Raw genomic sequence first — 17,967 nt, 5'->3', positions numbered from 1 at the left:
ACTAAGGGCCCCCTGTGTTGCCCATCAACCTCACTAAGTAACAGTGAGAGGCTCATGCTTGACAGAGCCGTTCGTTGAGCGTCCAACCTTAAACCTTAAACCTTAAACCCTCGGACACGCCTGGCTTCTGAGACCAGGCGGCCACGCTCCGCCACACCTCGCCACACCGCGCCGCGAACTAGCCGTGGCGAGCCGCGCCAACGCCGGCGCGCCCAGTGGCACCATAACCTCAACGCGCGCCGCCCGCCGCGCTGCTGGAGCTCGCGGACGGGGGCTTTAGCTTTATTTTCGCACAGATTGCGAGTAACAGCTTCCCCGGCGGTTCGGAGACGAGCCGACGATTTTCCCGCAGGTGCATGACACGCTGGGCAAAATGACTCGCCGGGAAATATAGTGAAAAATAAAAAAAATCCTCCGTTGCCGTTTCGTTTCTCCTGTCGTATTTCTCAGCGCCGCCAGCGGCAGCGCCATTTCAGCCGCGTCTGAAAAAGCTGACAGGCGGACAGAAAATTTTCCGATACGTAATCTGGGAGAAGCTTAACAATTAATATCTGCATGACACGATCCATTGCGCGGCAGGGAAGGGCGGCGGGCCCGGCGGACACTCCGTCGGTTACTTTGAACCTCTCGCCGTCGATTCAAACTGTACACCGAGCGGCGTCTCGACCAATCAGGAGCCGCCGCTCCTTTTATGCCCATATATGGAACATGCCGAGCGCCGGTGGAGGGGAAGGTGGGCGAGCCCATTCATCTCCGCCAGGGAATTCTTGGGCTTTGCGCGTACAGTTCGGGAAAACAGCTATCGCGAGATTATTGACAGTCTCTTTTCGAACACTGGCGACCGTTTCTCGCACTTGCGGTGCGTATTTGCGGTTAAAATCGTCGAAATAAAGTGTCGGAACACGCCCTGTCGTCCGGCCCCCCTCCACCGCCGGGCCGTGGCGAGCCGTGCCTACACAAACGCTCTCCCAGCGGTCTCCGGGCTCACTCCACTCGCAGCCACAAACTTGTGCCGATCAGCCGTGTCCGGTGTCCCCGTAGACGGTAAGTGTCCCATTTGGCGACCTGCTAGTGCAAATTGGGTCGTGGGAACGTGTGGGATCTTCGTCCAGTCAGTGCCAGTGTTAGTGAGTGCCTTCCGAGAGTGAGATTCGTGTCGCGAGGACCGCCAGTAGCCGGCAACCAAGCTCAACAAAGCCACCTCGCGACTCGCGACGCCGGTTTCTGTCGCGCGGTTTTCGGGTGGGTGCCTCCGTCCAGCTTTGGGCTTGGCTTGTGCTGCCGCGAGTGCCGCGTCTGTGGGCTGAAATTCAAGGCGCTGGTTCAGTCCCACAGTGGCCGGGACGCCTCTACTCTGCCTCTAGAGAAGCGGAGCGTTGGCGTGGCACATCGGCCGTCAGGTGGTCGGATCGGCGTTTGCAGGTGGTTCTAGCTATATTTAGCGCGGTTGGGCCCCCACCCTCGCGGCTGGTCCTGCAGCGGCTCAGGCGTTCGCGACCTCCACGATCAGGGAGTGAATTTGTCCAGTACGTGTCCAGAGGCTTGGCCGGCCCAGAGGCCGCGGCGTCCAGCGTTCGCGTGGAACCTAACCTGTACGCTTGGCCGCGGGCCGCTTGGCTCGGACGCCCTCATAGTGTGCGCGGCCGCGTTTGGGTTCTCTTTCTCGGGGATCGCACTCGCGTTTCTAGTGTGCCGCCTGTTTTGGAAGAGACGCGTGCCGACGCCGTTGAGCACGACCTTCCATTTTTTCACGGCCACGAAAGTTTCGGTTGGCAGCATTGCCGTGTGGCGGGTTGCCTAGCTAGTCCCACTCAATACCATATATGGTAAAGAAAGCTGCTATTGGTGGAGAGGGACCTGGTGCTCGGTGGTGGGGGGGCAGGCGCGGGGGGAGGAGGGAGCGGCCGCGTCGCAGCCGGGCGGGAAGGGAGGGGGTGCCGGCTGGAGTGGGTGGAGGGAGGGGGGAGGGGCAGCGTCCCTGGAGGGGAGGGAGGTATCCGCCTTTATATTATATTACTGTTCCAACGGTCGGCCACTCGAGTCAGTCTCGTGCCACCATCGCGTAGTCGAACACCATCTCTTGTACATACCTTTCCTTTCGTTTAACTTAGTAAGTTTCTTGTGCGTGTGCCATCTCCGACTTTTGGATTATGGGAGCCTGCTGCCTGTGATAGTGTTGTGATTTGGATTCCGCCTGGATTCGGCCGTGTTGTGACTTTGCCTTTGCCGGCTTGGGTGTGATGCTCAAGCATGGGTGGGGCTCGGGCCTGGCCTAGATGGCTTGGCCTCAGCTTTCCATAGCCCTTTCGGGCCTGGCCCTCATTCAATGCAGTGCTTCTCAGAACCATTCCGGTTCCTAATTTGTGCGGCAAGTGGCTTCGGTGTGACCCGCGCGCCCTGGACTACCTCAGCGTCTTTGGATTACTCTTCGATCGTGTGCAGTGCTCAGTGAACTTGGCCTGTGGCCCCGCCCAGCTCAGCCGCCCTGGCTTGGATTACTTTGGCTGCTGCGACTTGAAAGACTTTTTCGAAAACGTGAAGGCTCCTAGTGTACTGGCTTGTGCTGCTGGCGTGGCTTCTCGGCCCCGCCCCGCCTCAGCCAGGCCGGCCGGTTCGTCCGGCCGGTTCGTCCGGCGGTGGGCTGGGCTGCGTCGCAAGCGGCAGGGACGGCAGGGCCCGGGTCCACGCTCCGCCCAGCGTGCCGTGCAGCCTCTGCTTGGCTTGGCTTGGGTGGGCTGTCGGCCCGGCCCAGCCCGGCGCAGCGCTTGGCGTGGCGCGGCGTCTTGGGCTGGAATGTTCCAGAGGTCGAAGCCCTTCTTCGCTGCCGCCGTGGCTCCGGGCCGCGCTCGGAATCTGGGCGCCGGGCGAGCCGGTTTAGTAGGCCATTCCGCCTAGTTTGGCGTCGCGTGGACGCGTCGGCCGTTTTTGCACCGCGAAGCGAAGGGCGCGCCGCGCCGGTCTTGGGTGAATCCGAATCCGGCCGTTAGGGTGTGGCTCCGGGGACGCCACGAGGCTCTCGCTCCTCCCACCGCCGTGCTTCCCACGCCCAAGTTTCTCCATTGCTCTGTGTACTGACGTTTTCGTTTTTTGTCTGTGCAGAAACCTAACTTATCAAAATGTGTGACGACGATGTTGCCGCCCTCGTTGTGGACAATGGATCCGGTATGTGCAAGGCCGGCTTCGCCGGAGACGACGCTCCCAGGGCCGTCTTCCCCTCCATCGTCGGCCGACCAAGGCACCAGGTAAGGCGTCGTTTTGTTTTGGCCCATGCGAAACGTTTGCATGTAGACGAGTTCTGACGTATCGTCTTTTCTGTTTCCAGGGTGTCATGGTTGGTATGGGACAGAAGGACTCCTATGTAGGAGACGAAGCCCAGTCCAAGAGAGGTATCCTCACCCTCAAGTACCCCATTGAGCACGGTATTGTCACCAACTGGGACGACATGGAGAAAATCTGGCACCACACCTTCTACAATGAACTGCGAGTTGCCCCTGAGGAACACCCCGTCCTGCTCACAGAGGCTCCCTTGAACCCCAAGGCCAACAGGGAAAAGATGACACAAGTAAGATTCATTTGTACATGATTGATTGTTCTTGTGTTGAAACTGTTGTATTGTGTAACTTGTTTCCTAATTCACCTGTTTCTCTCTTTCAGATCATGTTTGAAACCTTCAACACACCAGCCATGTACGTCGCTATCCAGGCTGTCCTTTCCCTGTATGCCTCTGGCCGAACCACTGGTATCGTGCTGGATTCTGGTGATGGTGTCTCCCACACCGTCCCCATCTATGAAGGTATGTACTTTTCAGCCTGACCTTTGTCGATGGCCCTTGGCTTGCAAATTGTGCTGACACACTGTCTTTTTCATTTCAGGTTACGCCCTGCCCCATGCCATCCTTCGTCTGGACTTGGCCGGCCGTGACCTTACAGACTACCTCATGAAGATCCTGACTGAGCGTGGCTACTCTTTCACCACCACCGCCGAGCGTGAAATCGTTCGTGACATCAAGGAGAAGCTTTGCTACGTCGCCCTCGACTTCGAGCAGGAGATGGCCACCGCCGCCTCATCAAGCTCTCTCGAGAAGTCGTACGAGCTTCCCGACGGTCAGGTCATCACCATCGGAAACGAGAGGTTCCGTTGCCCCGAGGCCCTCTTCCAGCCTTCCTTCCTGGGTATGGAAGCTTGCGGTATCCACGAGACCACATACAACAGCATCATGAAGTGCGATGTCGACATCCGTAAGGACCTGTACGCCAACACTGTCCTGTCCGGTGGTACCACCATGTACCCTGGTATTGCTGACCGCATGCAGAAGGAAATCACTGCCCTGGCCCCATCAACAATGAAGATCAAGATTATCGCTCCCCCTGAAAGGAAATACTCCGTATGGATCGGTGGTTCCATCTTGGCCTCCCTCTCCACCTTCCAGCAGATGTGGATCTCCAAGCAAGAGTACGACGAGTCTGGCCCCTCCATTGTCCACAGGAAGTGCTTCTAATTATTTTCACCATGACTTTGTAAACGTTGTTCTACATTCCTATGGCAAGGGGTGTGCCGGACAGAAGTGGCAGGCGGCCATCTCATCAAACATCGTCACCATGCAGTTGTATTATAAAAGTGATTCCATCTTTTTATGTTTCATTCTTTTACAAACTGTTGGGCTGCCTTTATTTTATTTGAAACATCTAGTATTTAAGGTCACCTTCAGTCTGGTGGGTTCATTTTTAAACTTTGCTTTTAAGTGGACCGTTCAAGCTCAACTTCATCATGTAAGATATTTTGGAAAGACGTCTTAAAACATTTTCAGGGAATTTTCATGAGTGTAATGGCTGTTTCCTAAATATTTAAAGCATTCGGGGTTCCTTTGAATCCTTTCATCGTGATCACTAAGTGCACTAGGCCAAAGTATTAATTTATTCCCATGTGCAGAAGTGTGAATTCATTGATGGGAAATAAAACATTATCAATTATTTAATACATGATGTGTTCCAATTTGCTGTCCCAACACTTTCTCCCCTACACAATTATCTTTACATAATTACTGATGCAATTGGTACCTCAAGATGCCTTTGAGGAGAATGAGTGACTTCAAAATTTCTTAGAGCCTCTGAATGACAAGCATTCAAAAATAGAAAGGCTTCTATAGCATCTCTGGTACTCAAGTTAAAATTTTCTGTGAGACTGACGAATCAGCCTTGACGGCGCGGTAGTAAATTCAGTAAATCTTAGCGTTTGCCAGACGGGTAGTGGAGGAGCCAGGAGGAGCTCGCACGGCACAACCGTTCGCGAGGGAAGTTGGCGTGGTGCGGTTGGCAGCGGCTCAGCAATACGCCCCCTCCCCCACCCCACCCCCGCTGCAGTAGTGGACAGAGTTTCTGTGCAGTAGTACACGGTTGCAGTTCCCATATGCTCTCGTCTGTTTACGTTGAATACACAAACGTTGCTGCTCGAGCAATGCGGGCCTGCAGAGCGACAGTGCCGAGTACGCGTTGCAACCTTTGCTTTGGGGCGTAGGCCGCCTTCCCCACAACCAGATCAAGATGCCCCTCGTCCTGTCAGCAGACAACCAATACTCACCATGGGTTAGTTTTCCTATTTTTCGCTGTCATTAATTTAATCCGCCGTTTCGCAATGTTTTGTTCCTCATTATCGAAAAAGGAAGCCAATGTGTCACCCTCACTTTTGTCAAAATGCACAGTATAACTGACTTTATTATTGTGTAACATAACCTCTATGACACCTGTCATTGTTTATGTTTGGTATTACATATCAGTTGCTATTGTTCACTGTCTATCTTGAACCTTGTTTTTAATTATCTGTCATTATTTCTTAATTTCTTTGTGTGTAAAATTCTTTTTTTTTTTTTTTTTTTTTGCAGACGGGTTTGGTGTACATATTCAACCTAATTGTTGGTACAGGGGCCCTTACCTTACCCCATTCATTTCTGAAAGCTGGCTGGGGCCTTGGTTTAGCATTGATCATAATCCTAGCATTTGTGAGGTAAGGTTTAAAGTTTCAATTTATGTGGGATGCTTCAGTTCCTGTGCAACTTGTTAATATTTAATTTTATTTCAGCTTCGTTACTGCAACCTTTGTTCTGGAAGCTATTTCCTGTGCCAATTTCATAGCCCGATACAAAAGGATGAAGCAGCTAGCAAGAGTAAGCCGTAGAATTGCACGGGTAAAAATGCTTTTTATTTTTTTGTTTCTATCTTACTTAATTTTAACTCCTTTTACTTCATTTTTATTTTGGAAAATATCATCTATCCATTTTGTTTGGTTGCTTTAGATCAAATATCTTTACCATTTGATTTTTTGTGGTGTTTTGCGCTTTCATTAACTGCCTCACTATCAGCCACCTTAATTTCCATCCTCTTTAGGTCAACCATGAGTCAGAAACTGAAGATGATGGAGCAGAAGAGTTTAACGAGGATGCACCACTGGTTTCTTCAACTGACGGTATGCTAATGTCCTTTCTCATGAAATTCTGGTATTCTTTCTTGTTCCTTTGGTTGATACATAAAAGAGGTTTTCTGCTGGTCGTCCAGATGCTGTTGACAGATTTCCAAGCCAGCCTCAGCAACTCTTCAGTCTGAATGAAAAGCTAGAAATGGTCTGTGTGACTTCCCATCATTGAAAATAAAATAAAATGCCTGCAGTTTCTTAAAATTTACATTTATCTTTTGCAGGGTGACATGGCTAATATGTTTTTTGGTCGCTTTGGACAGTTCTTATTTTTCTTTTGCTTTGCAATCTACTTGTATGGAGATTTAGCTATTTATACGGCAGTTGTATCTAAATCTCTTAGTGATGTTGTATGGTAAGAGTTGTGTTCTGGGTTGAATGGTAGAGTACATGCTGCATTGTTAAGTTGACAATTTTCTCCCAATAAATTTGTTTTAGCACTTATGAGCCAAGTTCCAATGCAACATGTGGGGATGATCTTCCCCCAGACACGGAATGCTGGGAAGGGTTTCCCATGACACGTCTCTCCATGTACAGAATACTAGTCGTAAGTATTTGTTCATTTCATCTTATTTGGGAGCAGAATGCAGAAAGTAATTGACAGAAATGGTATTGCATTCTTGCAGGCCACATTCTTAGGATTCATAGGACCCTTTGCCTTTTTCAATGTGCAAAAGACAAAGTATCTTCAACTATTCACATCTTTCATGAGGTGGCTTGGTATGTACTAAAAATTGCAAAAAACAAAACATCAGTAATTACGGTTGCATAAACCTGAATCTGTATATGTTTTCCTTTATATTTCTTGAATCCAGCATTCTCAGTGATGATAAGCCTGGCTGTGAGGCAATTGATACTGAAAGGTCCAGAGGGCCATCCTAATATAGCTAATATTAGGGGCCTGCCAGCTCTCCTGGGTGCAAGTGTTTACTCTTTCATGTGCCATCATTCCCTCCCTGGTCTGGTAGCTCCCATTTCCGGAACAACCCACATTAAAAGGTACAGTTCAGCTAACCTGTCAATAGTAAATTTTGTTTTTGCTTACTTATAACTTACAACAATTTCTTTAATTTATCTTTGTTTTCTTTCAGGCTTCTAGCTATGGATTATATACTAATTGCAAGTTTCTACCTTTTGTTATCACTCACTGGGGTGTTTGCTTTCCCTCATCCTGATGAGCTTTATACTCTTGTATTCAACCCACGCTGTTCTTCATCCAACTTGGAAGATTCATTACTTATGCGAATTATTGGGTATTTCTTAGCCCTTTTCCCAGTTTTCACCCTGAGCACTAGTTTTCCCATAATTGCAATCACATTGAGAAATAATTTGCAAAATGCAACGCTTGGAAGTAATTCTACATCTTATCCCTGGGTAGTGCAGCGCTTGTTGTTCCCCTTTCTTTCTGTGGTGAGTTCAGCCTTTGATAAGTTTGACAATGGTCCTCTGTTTAACAGCCATGTAAATAGCAGTTATTATTGGATTTCTTCATGTTTCAGATACCCCCTGTTCTGGTGGCCTTAATTTCAGAAAATCTTGAAATTCTAGTTCGGATTACTGGATCTTTTGCTGGTGCCGGAATCCAGTACATTATTCCAGCACTACTTGTGTTCTTTGCTCGAAGGGAGGTTAAAAAATTGTCTTCTGGAGATGTACAAAATGTTTTTGCATCACCTTTTCAAGGTACCTTTTGGGTTGTGATTGTTCTTTTATGGGCTGCAGCATGTATTCTACTTGTATTTGTGAATTTGTTTGCTAGCTAAAAGTTTACTGTTCCAAAAAACAAAAAGTGATATGTGATTTTTGTAGCATTTATATTAAACATACGTACTGCTGTATGAATTCTCGTCTTGTTATGTCTTGAGTTATATGAGCTGTATTAATCTTATGCGATGCGCATGTATCTTTGTATGTGTACATGTATATGTACATTATGAATATGTCTTTCTTTGCATGACAATACTTTTTTCAAGACTTACGCTTATTTGTTGTATAATTGCATTATAAAACATAATTAAGTTATCAATTTATTATGCTATGGGTTGTGATCTGATTAGCATGAATTCGCTCCATAAATAAACTGATATGTGGACTGTGTGTACTAGTACTGGTGAGTACTTAGTAATGCTAGATTTACACAGAAGTTTGTTTGACTGGTGTTTTCATTTTGTAGTTATTATAATTTTTTTCTGTTAGACCTAGTGTGTTAGTAATCATTGTTTTTACCATTTTCTTTGCCAAAGGAAAAATGCTATAATTATTGTTATAGGCCTTATTTTTACAATCTATATTCCTATCATCTACCAGGCTATTCGGTTCAGCCGTGCTTCTTTGTAATCATGCAATCCCACTAGCAAAATACGCTCGCACAGTTTCCTCTTCCACCATTCCCAGGGACTCTAAGGTCTGCAAGGAAGAGTGTTCGGGAAGATTGCGTGCTTGCAGAAGCACAACAGTACACAATCCACCTGGTTTAAAAGGCTGTTACTTTTTAAACTTAATGTATAATTTTTGACTGAAACTATTCATTATTATTTTTGAATTTACAAAGACATGTACTTATTCTAACAAATTTTCAAATTATCAGACAGAAATAATGGTTGTTTACAATTTGAGTTAGAAGATGAGGTGTACCACCCTCCAAGTGTATGTGTTAACTATGTAAATACTGGAGCCTCTGCTCCAGGTCCTGTTTGGGTGGTCCAACATTGTACTGGAAGAGTGTCTATCTCTTTGGATTAAAAGCAAGAGCATCAAAATCAGTGTTATTTATCCACCAACTCTCATTTAATTAAGTGATGTGAGTTTAGGCTCTTAGCGCTCTTAGCGCCCATTTTGCTCCCAAGCAATTTTGTATGTTTGTATGCATTGTGATTTGGATTATGATCTACCAAGGTGGTATTGCATTTGAGAGGAACAATTAAAGTGCCAGACTATGTCATGGTAAATTTTATTACCAAACAATCAGATTATTAACACCATAAATTCATTCACAAAATGAGACCAAATAATCACAGAAAAACATTGTGTCATTGAGTGGTGGTGAACAACTTCTTCTGCTGGTAGTAACTTAAATTCATTGTTTGTTCAATTTTGAAGAATGCAGTTACTTTTTAACCAATGAGTTAAGTTTTCTACACAATCTCTAAAGCCAAAGATTCTATGGGATCATTGCACAGTAAAATAATGCACAAAATTAGGGAAAACACATTAATTAATGAGGATTACGTATCATTTTGTCACACCTCAACCACATTTGGGGTGATACGAAGCCATCCAGATAATTTGGTAAAAGCAAGTTCATGACGCAACAGATGGTGAAGATGTCCTTAACTCTAAACACAAAGTTGAGAAACAAGAACATACAAATTAAAGAAGTTTGCAAAACACAGCCACACCAAAGATGTTAATGTACAGCTTATAACTGTGACTGTGCTGCAAAAGAATAAAAAAGAAAAAAAAAAACATAAATAAATAAACTGATAAATATAAACAAATAATATTAAACAGATTTTGTTAAAGTTATTATCACTTCATAGAAAAATGGAAGGTAGTGTGTCTTAATGGGATACACAAACCTCAAAACATGGAACCCATTCTTAAATACCATTCACAGTACATATTAGGGGGACAAAATTGTGATGTAAATATGTACTTATTTTCAAAAACTTTTTCTTAAGACTGAAGCCTTAAAAATTTTGCTCAGCAGTCTCTTTGATTGGAGAAATTGCAAAACATGAACCCTAAGAGTGCATCCATGGTACCCTGGACGGTTTTACTTACCAACACTTAAACTTTCTGATCAACTCTGTGACTAAAACTGTTGGGGCAAAAGATTTAAAAAACGCAAGAACATTTTCCTTGATGCAAGACAAATGAGTTTTCAATTCAAACCTTCATTCTAAGCTAAGAAGTAATCAGATGAAATTATCTGCATGAGATCTATTAAATCTATAAGTAAGTAATATTAGGTAATATTAGAGCTGTTCACAGTATGAATAAGACAAACTTCCTAAAGTTGGCAACAAACAGAAGTTTAATCTGTTGAATTAACAACTTATTGCAACTTTTTCAGTCTATAGATTGAGATGATTCCTAGATCCTATTTAAATAATACCCTTCAGACACGCAACAATTACAACATGATAAATTGAATGTCAGGCAAAGTATTCCCCAAGTATTTCAAGTAATCATCACACACGAATCAAAACAGACAAAAGACCCTACAAGAATAAATTAAAAGGAGGAAAGATGTTGACGGACCACTATTTCAATGTGTCAGCACACAATCATTAAATACAGATTTAAAGTGAAATTGATAGAAGATAGTGGAACACAGCAATTTTTAAACATATTTTTCTTGCATTTAAAATCTGTACCAAGGGACATCTGTTTTTCTTTCAATTCCATGGATTTATTATTTTCTTTTACGAATGATGCGTTTGCGGCATCCCTTACCATACCAACCTGGATTAATTATAGACGATTTGGAAGTACATTCATCTGCATTATCTGTGCTGTCACCTTTGCCTTCATTAGTTTCCCCATTACTCCCTTCCTCTTCAGCATCCTCACTCTCACTGCTGTAGTCACAACATTCACAAATGCACCCTTCAAACTGCCGCGGACGAAAGTCCAAACTTGGATAGAACAAGCAAGTTTTAGACATATAGTAACATGAACAAAAACTGCAGGCCCTTGACTTGAGTTCAACTCTCATTTCAAAGTCTGCTTTTGTTAGCTTCTTGTTCTTCAGGGGAGGTGAGGGCTTGCTGTGTTTCGAAGAACTACTGCTGCTTTCAGTCAGCTTTTTAGCCCGCCCAGTGTTATTGCCTACATCTCTTGCTTCAGCCTTTGAAAGTTTATCATTTTTCAGTTCTTGTTTCTTCACACTCTGTTTTGCTTTAACTCTAGAAGAAGAGCAGGCTGATTGCTTATCACTTTCTTCACTTTCATCGTCTTCGTCATCATCTAAATCTTCTTCATCTGGCTCTATATAATTCACAGCGTCCTTTGAAGTTCTCCGAAGAGTCCTTCTTGTTTCACTCGAACCTGAATTGAAATCTTTTTTAGGATCTTTTGTTTCACCTTTCAACTGTTGCTTTGAGTCCTTTGAATCAGAATTCTTACTGTCATTAGAATCATCTGACGATTTACTGTAGTTATGCTCTAATTGTAACATTTTCAAAACCACAACCTCATCTTCAGTACCCTCACTGTTTCCTTTACCATTGTGCTTTTGTCCTTTCAGAGATCCAAAATTATCCAATAAATTATCGTTCTTAGTTGACTGAATGGTGTTACTACCGATGTTTTGTGTTTTTTCAGAGTCAATCACAATATCAGCTGTTTTCTCACATTCCACCTTTTTTAAAGCTTTAGTGGATTCAATAGCACTTCCTTTAGAAACGCACACTGCAACATTTTCCTTCCCATCAATAGAGGAGATATCAGCTGTAATATTCTCAACATTTACTTTTGAGCAGACAACAGCATCAGAATTCATGCTTCCAGAACTATTTAGGCCACTTGATAAAATACTCAGTCTTACTTCTTCCACTTTCTTCTCAATGTTAAGTGTAGAAGCACAGTCATCCTTAGAATGTACAGAACTGACACCAGAGTTCTTTACATCCTCACAGATATTGGTTTGATCCACAACTTCCTCCTTTTGTGAGCAAGAAGTTAACAGCTCACCTCCAAGTAAAGATGATTGGTTATGCACAGGAAACTGATCTTCATCCAAAGCCTCTTGTTTGACTTCTTTATCCTTGAGCACAAATTTGCTTCTTCCGCTCATATGCCCTTCTGCAATTTTCAGGGCACTACTATTTTCACTGACTGAACTTCTACTCTTTGATAAATTAATCAAAGCATCATTTTCATCATGCATAAACTTTGAGAAAGCAGAGAATCGGGGGTCATCATTTCCCATCACATTCAAAAATTCTTTTTTGACATCAGTCAGCACATCAGAATCACAGTCCATTTTCCTCACTTTTGTAGGGCAATCTGCATCATAGCCAGAATTGTTCCTTTTCAAATTTTGTTTCAAAACACCATTTTCTTCTTCCAAGTTGGTTTCTTCCTTTTTAAAAAGACTATCAAGTTCACGCTGTGATGTTGTGTGTAATTCATCAGGATGAAGATGAGTTGCATGACAGAAAATAGGATCCCTTAAACGAGAGTACTCCGGAATCTGCAAGCTCATCAATTTCATCACTTCTTGCATAACTCGATCACAACGACCTAATCACAAAAAGGATTTATAAATAAAAGGTGAAACCAACAAAAGCTGTCATTATGGCAGTTTGCCCCATCCCAATATTCAAATAGTAATGTTTCAAGAGTGATGCACATTTAGTACTTGCCATTGATTTTGAGGACAGCATGATCATCCTTGGGAGTCCACTGTAGATTAATAATGTACAATTTTGGTCGTTTACGGACGGGCTTATCCATGCCAAACAGCCAAGGATATTTTTTCAGAACCTGCAAAACAAAGAACAGATTATGTAATACATATTAAAAGGCTCAAAGACAAGAGCGTTTCATTAGAAAGGAGTAAGACGCACCTTCAAACTCGATCCAATGCAGAGAATAGTGTCGGCATTATCAGCAGCCTTATTTGCCGCCGGCCAATTAAGAGGCCACGGTAAATTGCCCCTTTCACCAAAGTGAACTATGGTATCTATGAGAGCTGAATGACATAAGTGACATCTGCGCATAGTGCGATGAGTAAACCGGCCAGTATTTTCCGTGACATCAAACATTCTCCAATACTGTGTGCTAGGACGACACATCTGACAAACCTAAAAGGAACAAGCAAGGTTGCAACAAAATGAATTGCCTGTGCAAAATAAGAAAAAAGAGCCAATCACATTGTGAGAAACTTACTTCAAGATGCATATTTCCATGTACTTCTGAAAGGGCAGATCTTGGCAAACCACTCCTTAAATGTAGGCCATCACAGTTTTGGGACACAACATACTTCAGAATTCCACGAGAATACAGTTCAAAAAGGGCCATGTGAGTTAGGGTTGGCTCTGCCTGACTTAAATCATGTTTTCTGAGTGACAAAAAAATTAATTAAGAAACAATAAATTAAGGAAAAACAGAAATTCTGAGCCCATTTGTACTCCTAGCCACTTTGAACTAATGTATCAGAATAGATCAACTTGTGCTAATTCATATGTTTTTCTTTCAATGAAAGGTCAATTGCAAAATGCATACCCAATGTCCTTTCCTTGCTGCAGAAGAGTCCATATCCCATTGGATCCACGATAGTCAGGGATCTTTGCAGCTGTGCTGATTCCAGCGCCAGTGTACACAACAAGATGGCGTGAATTCCTCAATGCAGCAGCCAACTCCGTACACTTCGGAATAAGAATATCATCAGGATCCTCAACTTCTTCCGATCGAGCTTTGACCTCTTCCCGTTTTCTTAAGCTAAATGGAAACAGAAATGGGTTAGAAAAGATAACATCATAAAAGCAGACTAGACAATTAAATTTTTTCAATTTTATGAGCCTTTATTCCTAGAGATTCACCTTTCACGAGCCTTCTTTACTAGGTCTACATTGTTGAGAATTAATTGTTGTTCTTCCTCTGTGAGATCATCTTCTTTTTTCTGAAGCGCTGAGTATACCTGGAAACAGAGGATAAAATAAAAAGAGCGAAAATATTATTGAATATGAAGCAATGAATAAATAAACTTGGGTTCAAACATTAGAGAGTAATTTCAAGAATGGAGAGCAATTAGGATGGCATGGAGAAAACTGCAAATTGGTTGGTTAAGTACGAGTAGGCCCTATCGAAAAATGACGAATGGGGAGGAAGGAAACGGGTCATTTGTTTGAATTGTAACTCTAGACGTCAAAAGATATGTTGTAAACCCACATTTTTATCGTTCGGACACAGGAAATATATGTTATTCTGCTAGAAACGAAGTGTTTATATACGAAAGTGCAGACGACCCACTCACTTCAAACAAGGTATACAAATGGTTTCTCGGATAATAAATCAACAAAAAAATATAGGGTTGGTTCAAAACCTAACAAACCTTTCTGTACTTTCCATCCTTCTCCTTTTTGACACAAAATGTTAAATTAGACGCAGTTTTGCGTCTTGATGCTGTTCTGCCCATCTCCCGTTCATCGTCCATGTTGTCTTGGGGCTGTTCCAGTAGTCATCGACACACACCAACAACGCAACGAATGGTCGTTCGAGGTCACTCTGTTCCTTCTGCTTCCGTCGTGTCGGCTGTCGCTGACACAGAAGTGCAGGTTAAGGGCTCCTGCGAAACCTAAACAAAATACTCTTAATTTTGTTTAGATTAGTATTATTTGTTTGTTGTTCGTGATAACATGGACGTCGACACCGAGAATATTCTCAAAATAGTATTTCCCCATGGGATTAAAGGTATTGTTGTCACTTAAATGTTAAGGTTAAACTGACGATTATTGTTTATTTTTCTTTGACAAGTGGTTTCATTTGTCCCATTATAGATGAATGGCGTGATAACCCAGAGTTCATACAATATGTTCCAAGACTTGGGTCCATGAGTCTAGATCAATTAAGTATGCCTATATGATTTGTTATGGTTTGCTGCTCACTCATGAATCTATGTTTTGAATGACACGTTTCCTACTTCTTCGATATTAGACAAAGAACCCGACCGCCTTACTGAGGATAAAGCTGCTGTGTTGGCGCAAACTCAAGATCTTGCCTTTGCTAATTACAAAACATTCATTCGGACAGCTGAATGCTCACGAGACACCTTCCAAAAGGTGCGTTACTCTTCCTGCAATTATGAACTCTATTTAATAAATAATCTTAATGAGTACTTACTAACTACGAAAATTTTCCTTTATTTCCAGTTAAACAAGTCGGAAGAAAGCTTAGAGTCTTTGCTGAGGGGTTTACCTAGTTTATCTCAGAACTGTCAAGAATTTGTTCGATCCTCATCTGATATAAATGTTCACCGCAGGCTAAATTCCTTGACCTTAACTCGTAATGCTCAACTCCTCGAGGTATATTATTATCATATTAACAATGAAAATTTACTTCTCTCATTTTGTGCAGCACCACAATGCTCAGTCAGAATTAGGTGTTCGAAAGGACATCGGTCTGGCATAGAATCAGTGGACTTTTCATCTAATTCTAGCTGGGATGCTTTGTCCTGATTGTAGATCCTAGAACTACCCCAACTTATGGACACATGCATCCGAAATGGGAACTATGAAGATGCTTTAGAACTAGCAGCTTATGTGAGGAGGCTTGGAAAGAAACATTTCAATATTCCCATTATTGCTGTAAGTGATACCTCATCAGTAATTTTACATGGATGGACTTTTGAAGAAGAATAAAGTAAAACCCATTTAATTATATTTCCTTGTCTGTATTTCAGAATGTGGTAAATGAAGTTGAGACAGCATGGCTGTCAATGTTACAACAGTTACTCTCCACTCTACGTACTGATTTACCCCTTCCATCTGTGCTACAAATTGTGGGATACCTGAGGCGGATGGAACTTTTCTCTGAAGTGGAGCTCAGATTGAAGTTTCTGCAATGCCGTGACTCATGGCTCCAAGCTATGTTAACAGCAATACCCAAAGAAGATGGTAAAGGCTCTTAGTATCACATTCTCTGTTAACTTTAACTGCCTTGTCAGACTGGAACATTGTTTTGCAGCCCTCCATCATCTAAGCCGAACAGTGGAACTATCTCGTGTGCATTTATTCAGTATAATCACACAATACAGAGCTGTATTTGGTGATTCTGAAGCTGACATCTCTCATTCTTCAAGCAATTACAACACGCTATTTTACTCCTGGATCATGGAGAAGGTTAGTAAATTCCTCTCAAATTTTATTGACAAATTTTCTGTTTGACATGATACGCTAATTTCTACTTTCTCTTCTTTTTGATATTCATAATGTTAGGTGATGCAGTTCCTCTCTACCCTAGAGAAAGACCTTGCTCATGGAGTTGGTTCATCTCTTGATTCAGTGGTCAGGCAGTGTATGTACTTTGGACTGTCTCTCAGTCGGGTGGGAGCTGATTTTAGAGGGCTTCTAGCTCCCATATTTGTAAAAGCCCTACAGCAAAGTATTGAAGTTTCCATTGTCAAAGCAACCAGGAAGTTTGAGCAAGATATGGAAAACTTTACTCTACCAAAAATTCATTCATCAATTGCTCGGTCATTAGGATCAATGCAAGACAGTAATGAAGTAAGTCAGAGGATTCAAATGGTTTTTATTTCTATTTCTATGCTTGAAAAAATATATAAAAATTGATATTATGCATTAATTACAACAGCAGCATCCTCCAGAAATATTGCTGGAGTTCCGACCATTAGCAGACTATTGCAATGCCATAATTATGTGCTTCAACGACATAAGATTGTGCGCTCCTGTCGCTTTGGCTGCTAAGGCAACAAGTTTGTTGCAAGAGTCACTCTGCTCTGTTGCAAAAAGCATGCTAACATTTTATAGACAGGTAAAGATATCATAATGGTGAAAGACCATCATTTCTAAAGTTGCTGGGATTACCCCCCACATTCATCCTTGGGAATTTGTTTTCTTTTATAGGAGCAGCAAGCTCTGACATCCACAGAGAAGGAAGCATTTACTCGTTTCTGTGCGTGTATGGCTGACCATCTTTTGCCTTTCCTTCAACGCTGCCTTCATGTTGTTTTTCCATCTGCAACAATTGCAACTCACCTTGGTGTGAATGTTCACCAACTGCAAAAAGAGGTAACTTACAGACACTGCTCACCACTCCATGTAGAATTTTTTAACTATTTTTTTTCGTACAAGATTTTTTTTCCTTTCCTTTGTTTTTTTTTTTTTCAGCATATAACATTTTTGGATCGTTCAATTGTGTTGGATTCTATCAGTCACCTTCTTCCTGTGAAAGTTGAGTTACCTCCATTGCAAAACCTTCATTTGAATGAGGCGTCTCCTCCCAGCCAAGAAGAAGTCACGGTTCCAAGTACCCTGGACTCCACAGAATTAAAAGTTAGCAGTACCAGTGACACCAGTTCTGTAGTAGCTTCTGTTGAACCACCCCCTTTAACTGCTTCATCTCAAGCTGCAGCATCTCTACTTGCAGAGAGTAATGAATGAAGAATTGTTTGACCATGGGTCCCAATCGCTATCCAAGACTCTCTTGAACACGTATGAGCGTCACAATAATAAAAGCAATAAAAAGTGGTCTGATGTTCGAAAATGAGGGATTTTACTAGCATTGTTTTTCTAGATTAAGATGTTTTGTTAAATTGAGTCAGATTTAAGGTCCTCTGCATTTTCTTTGTTATAATCTTTGAAATATATTTTATTTGTTGGAGAATTTTGCCCTGACTTACTTTTTTACCTCTGCAATCCAAACAGATGCACTTCCCCACGTGCATCAGTAAATGTTGAGTAGCTAACGGCCCAGGCCCAGGCCTTCGGGCTCGGGGTGCAGCCCGAATATAAGTTCAATTCGTAGTCAATGCAA

At 42.9% G+C, this 17,967-nt stretch overlaps 4 protein-coding genes across 8 annotated transcripts; 3 read left to right on the top strand and 1 right to left on the bottom strand.

The window, feature by feature from the left end:
- The first annotated feature begins 886 nt into the window (after window positions 1-886).
- LOC117646105 (actin-5C) lies at window positions 887-4,632 on the top strand. Of its 3 annotated transcripts, none has more exons than XM_034386810.1 (5): window positions 887-1,044; window positions 3,100-3,242; window positions 3,323-3,562; window positions 3,655-3,793; window positions 3,873-4,632. In XM_034386810.1, exons 2-5 carry the CDS (start codon window positions 3,117-3,119, stop codon window positions 4,496-4,498), a joined length of 1,131 nt encoding a protein of 376 aa, XP_034242701.1. In that variant the 5' UTR covers window positions 887-1,044; window positions 3,100-3,116; the 3' UTR covers window positions 4,499-4,632. The 3 variants fall into 3 exon arrangements, with proteins under 3 accessions (XP_034242701.1, XP_034242703.1, XP_034242702.1); XM_034386812.1 differs by lacking the exon at window positions 887-1,044 and adding an exon at window positions 1,114-1,242; XM_034386811.1 differs by lacking the exon at window positions 887-1,044 and adding an exon at window positions 1,968-2,110.
- Window positions 4,633-5,333: 701 nt separating this feature from the next.
- LOC117646103 (transmembrane protein 104 homolog) lies at window positions 5,334-9,404 on the top strand. Of its 2 annotated transcripts, none has more exons than XM_034386809.1 (11): window positions 5,334-5,582; window positions 5,879-6,000; window positions 6,076-6,160; window positions 6,381-6,459; window positions 6,549-6,613; window positions 6,690-6,820; window positions 6,904-7,012; window positions 7,092-7,185; window positions 7,281-7,464; window positions 7,557-7,875; window positions 7,965-9,404. In XM_034386809.1, the coding sequence occupies exons 1-11, from the start codon at window positions 5,541-5,543 to the stop codon at window positions 8,226-8,228; spliced, it is 1,494 nt and encodes a 497-aa protein (XP_034242700.1). In that variant the 5' UTR covers window positions 5,334-5,540; the 3' UTR covers window positions 8,229-9,404. The 2 variants fall into 2 exon arrangements, with proteins under 2 accessions (XP_034242700.1, XP_034242699.1); XM_034386808.1 differs by having other exon boundaries at window positions 5,335-5,582; window positions 6,076-6,181.
- On the bottom strand, window positions 9,400-14,665 carry LOC117646100 (dentin sialophosphoprotein). The gene is made up of 7 exons (XM_034386803.1): window positions 14,528-14,665; window positions 14,016-14,113; window positions 13,699-13,914; window positions 13,363-13,534; window positions 13,041-13,277; window positions 12,837-12,957; window positions 9,400-12,714 (listed from the first exon to the last, which is right to left on the bottom strand). The coding sequence occupies exons 1-7, from the start codon at window positions 14,627-14,629 to the stop codon at window positions 10,883-10,885; spliced, it is 2,778 nt and encodes a 925-aa protein (XP_034242694.1). The 5' UTR covers window positions 14,630-14,665; the 3' UTR covers window positions 9,400-10,882.
- Window positions 14,666-14,691: 26 nt separating this feature from the next.
- On the top strand, window positions 14,692-17,817 carry LOC117646101 (conserved oligomeric Golgi complex subunit 8). Of its 2 annotated transcripts, none has more exons than XM_034386805.1 (11): window positions 14,692-14,886; window positions 14,973-15,044; window positions 15,130-15,254; window positions 15,345-15,497; window positions 15,657-15,779; window positions 15,875-16,088; window positions 16,159-16,313; window positions 16,410-16,697; window positions 16,789-16,965; window positions 17,058-17,222; window positions 17,322-17,817. In XM_034386805.1, the coding sequence occupies exons 1-11, from the start codon at window positions 14,832-14,834 to the stop codon at window positions 17,592-17,594; spliced, it is 1,800 nt and encodes a 599-aa protein (XP_034242696.1). In that variant the 5' UTR covers window positions 14,692-14,831; the 3' UTR covers window positions 17,595-17,817. The 2 variants fall into 2 exon arrangements, with proteins under 2 accessions (XP_034242696.1, XP_034242695.1); XM_034386804.1 differs by having other exon boundaries at window positions 14,693-14,886; window positions 16,786-16,965.
- Window positions 17,818-17,967: the final 150 nt, after the last annotated feature.

This window comes from Thrips palmi, unplaced genomic scaffold, assembly GCF_012932325.1.
Source record: "Thrips palmi isolate BJ-2018 unplaced genomic scaffold, TpBJ-2018v1 HiC_scaffold_19, whole genome shotgun sequence".
In the NCBI taxonomy this organism is placed as follows: domain Eukaryota; kingdom Metazoa; phylum Arthropoda; class Insecta; order Thysanoptera; family Thripidae; genus Thrips; species Thrips palmi.
Note: the sequence above shows the minus strand (reverse complement) of the source record. Positions and strands in the feature narration are given on the sequence as shown.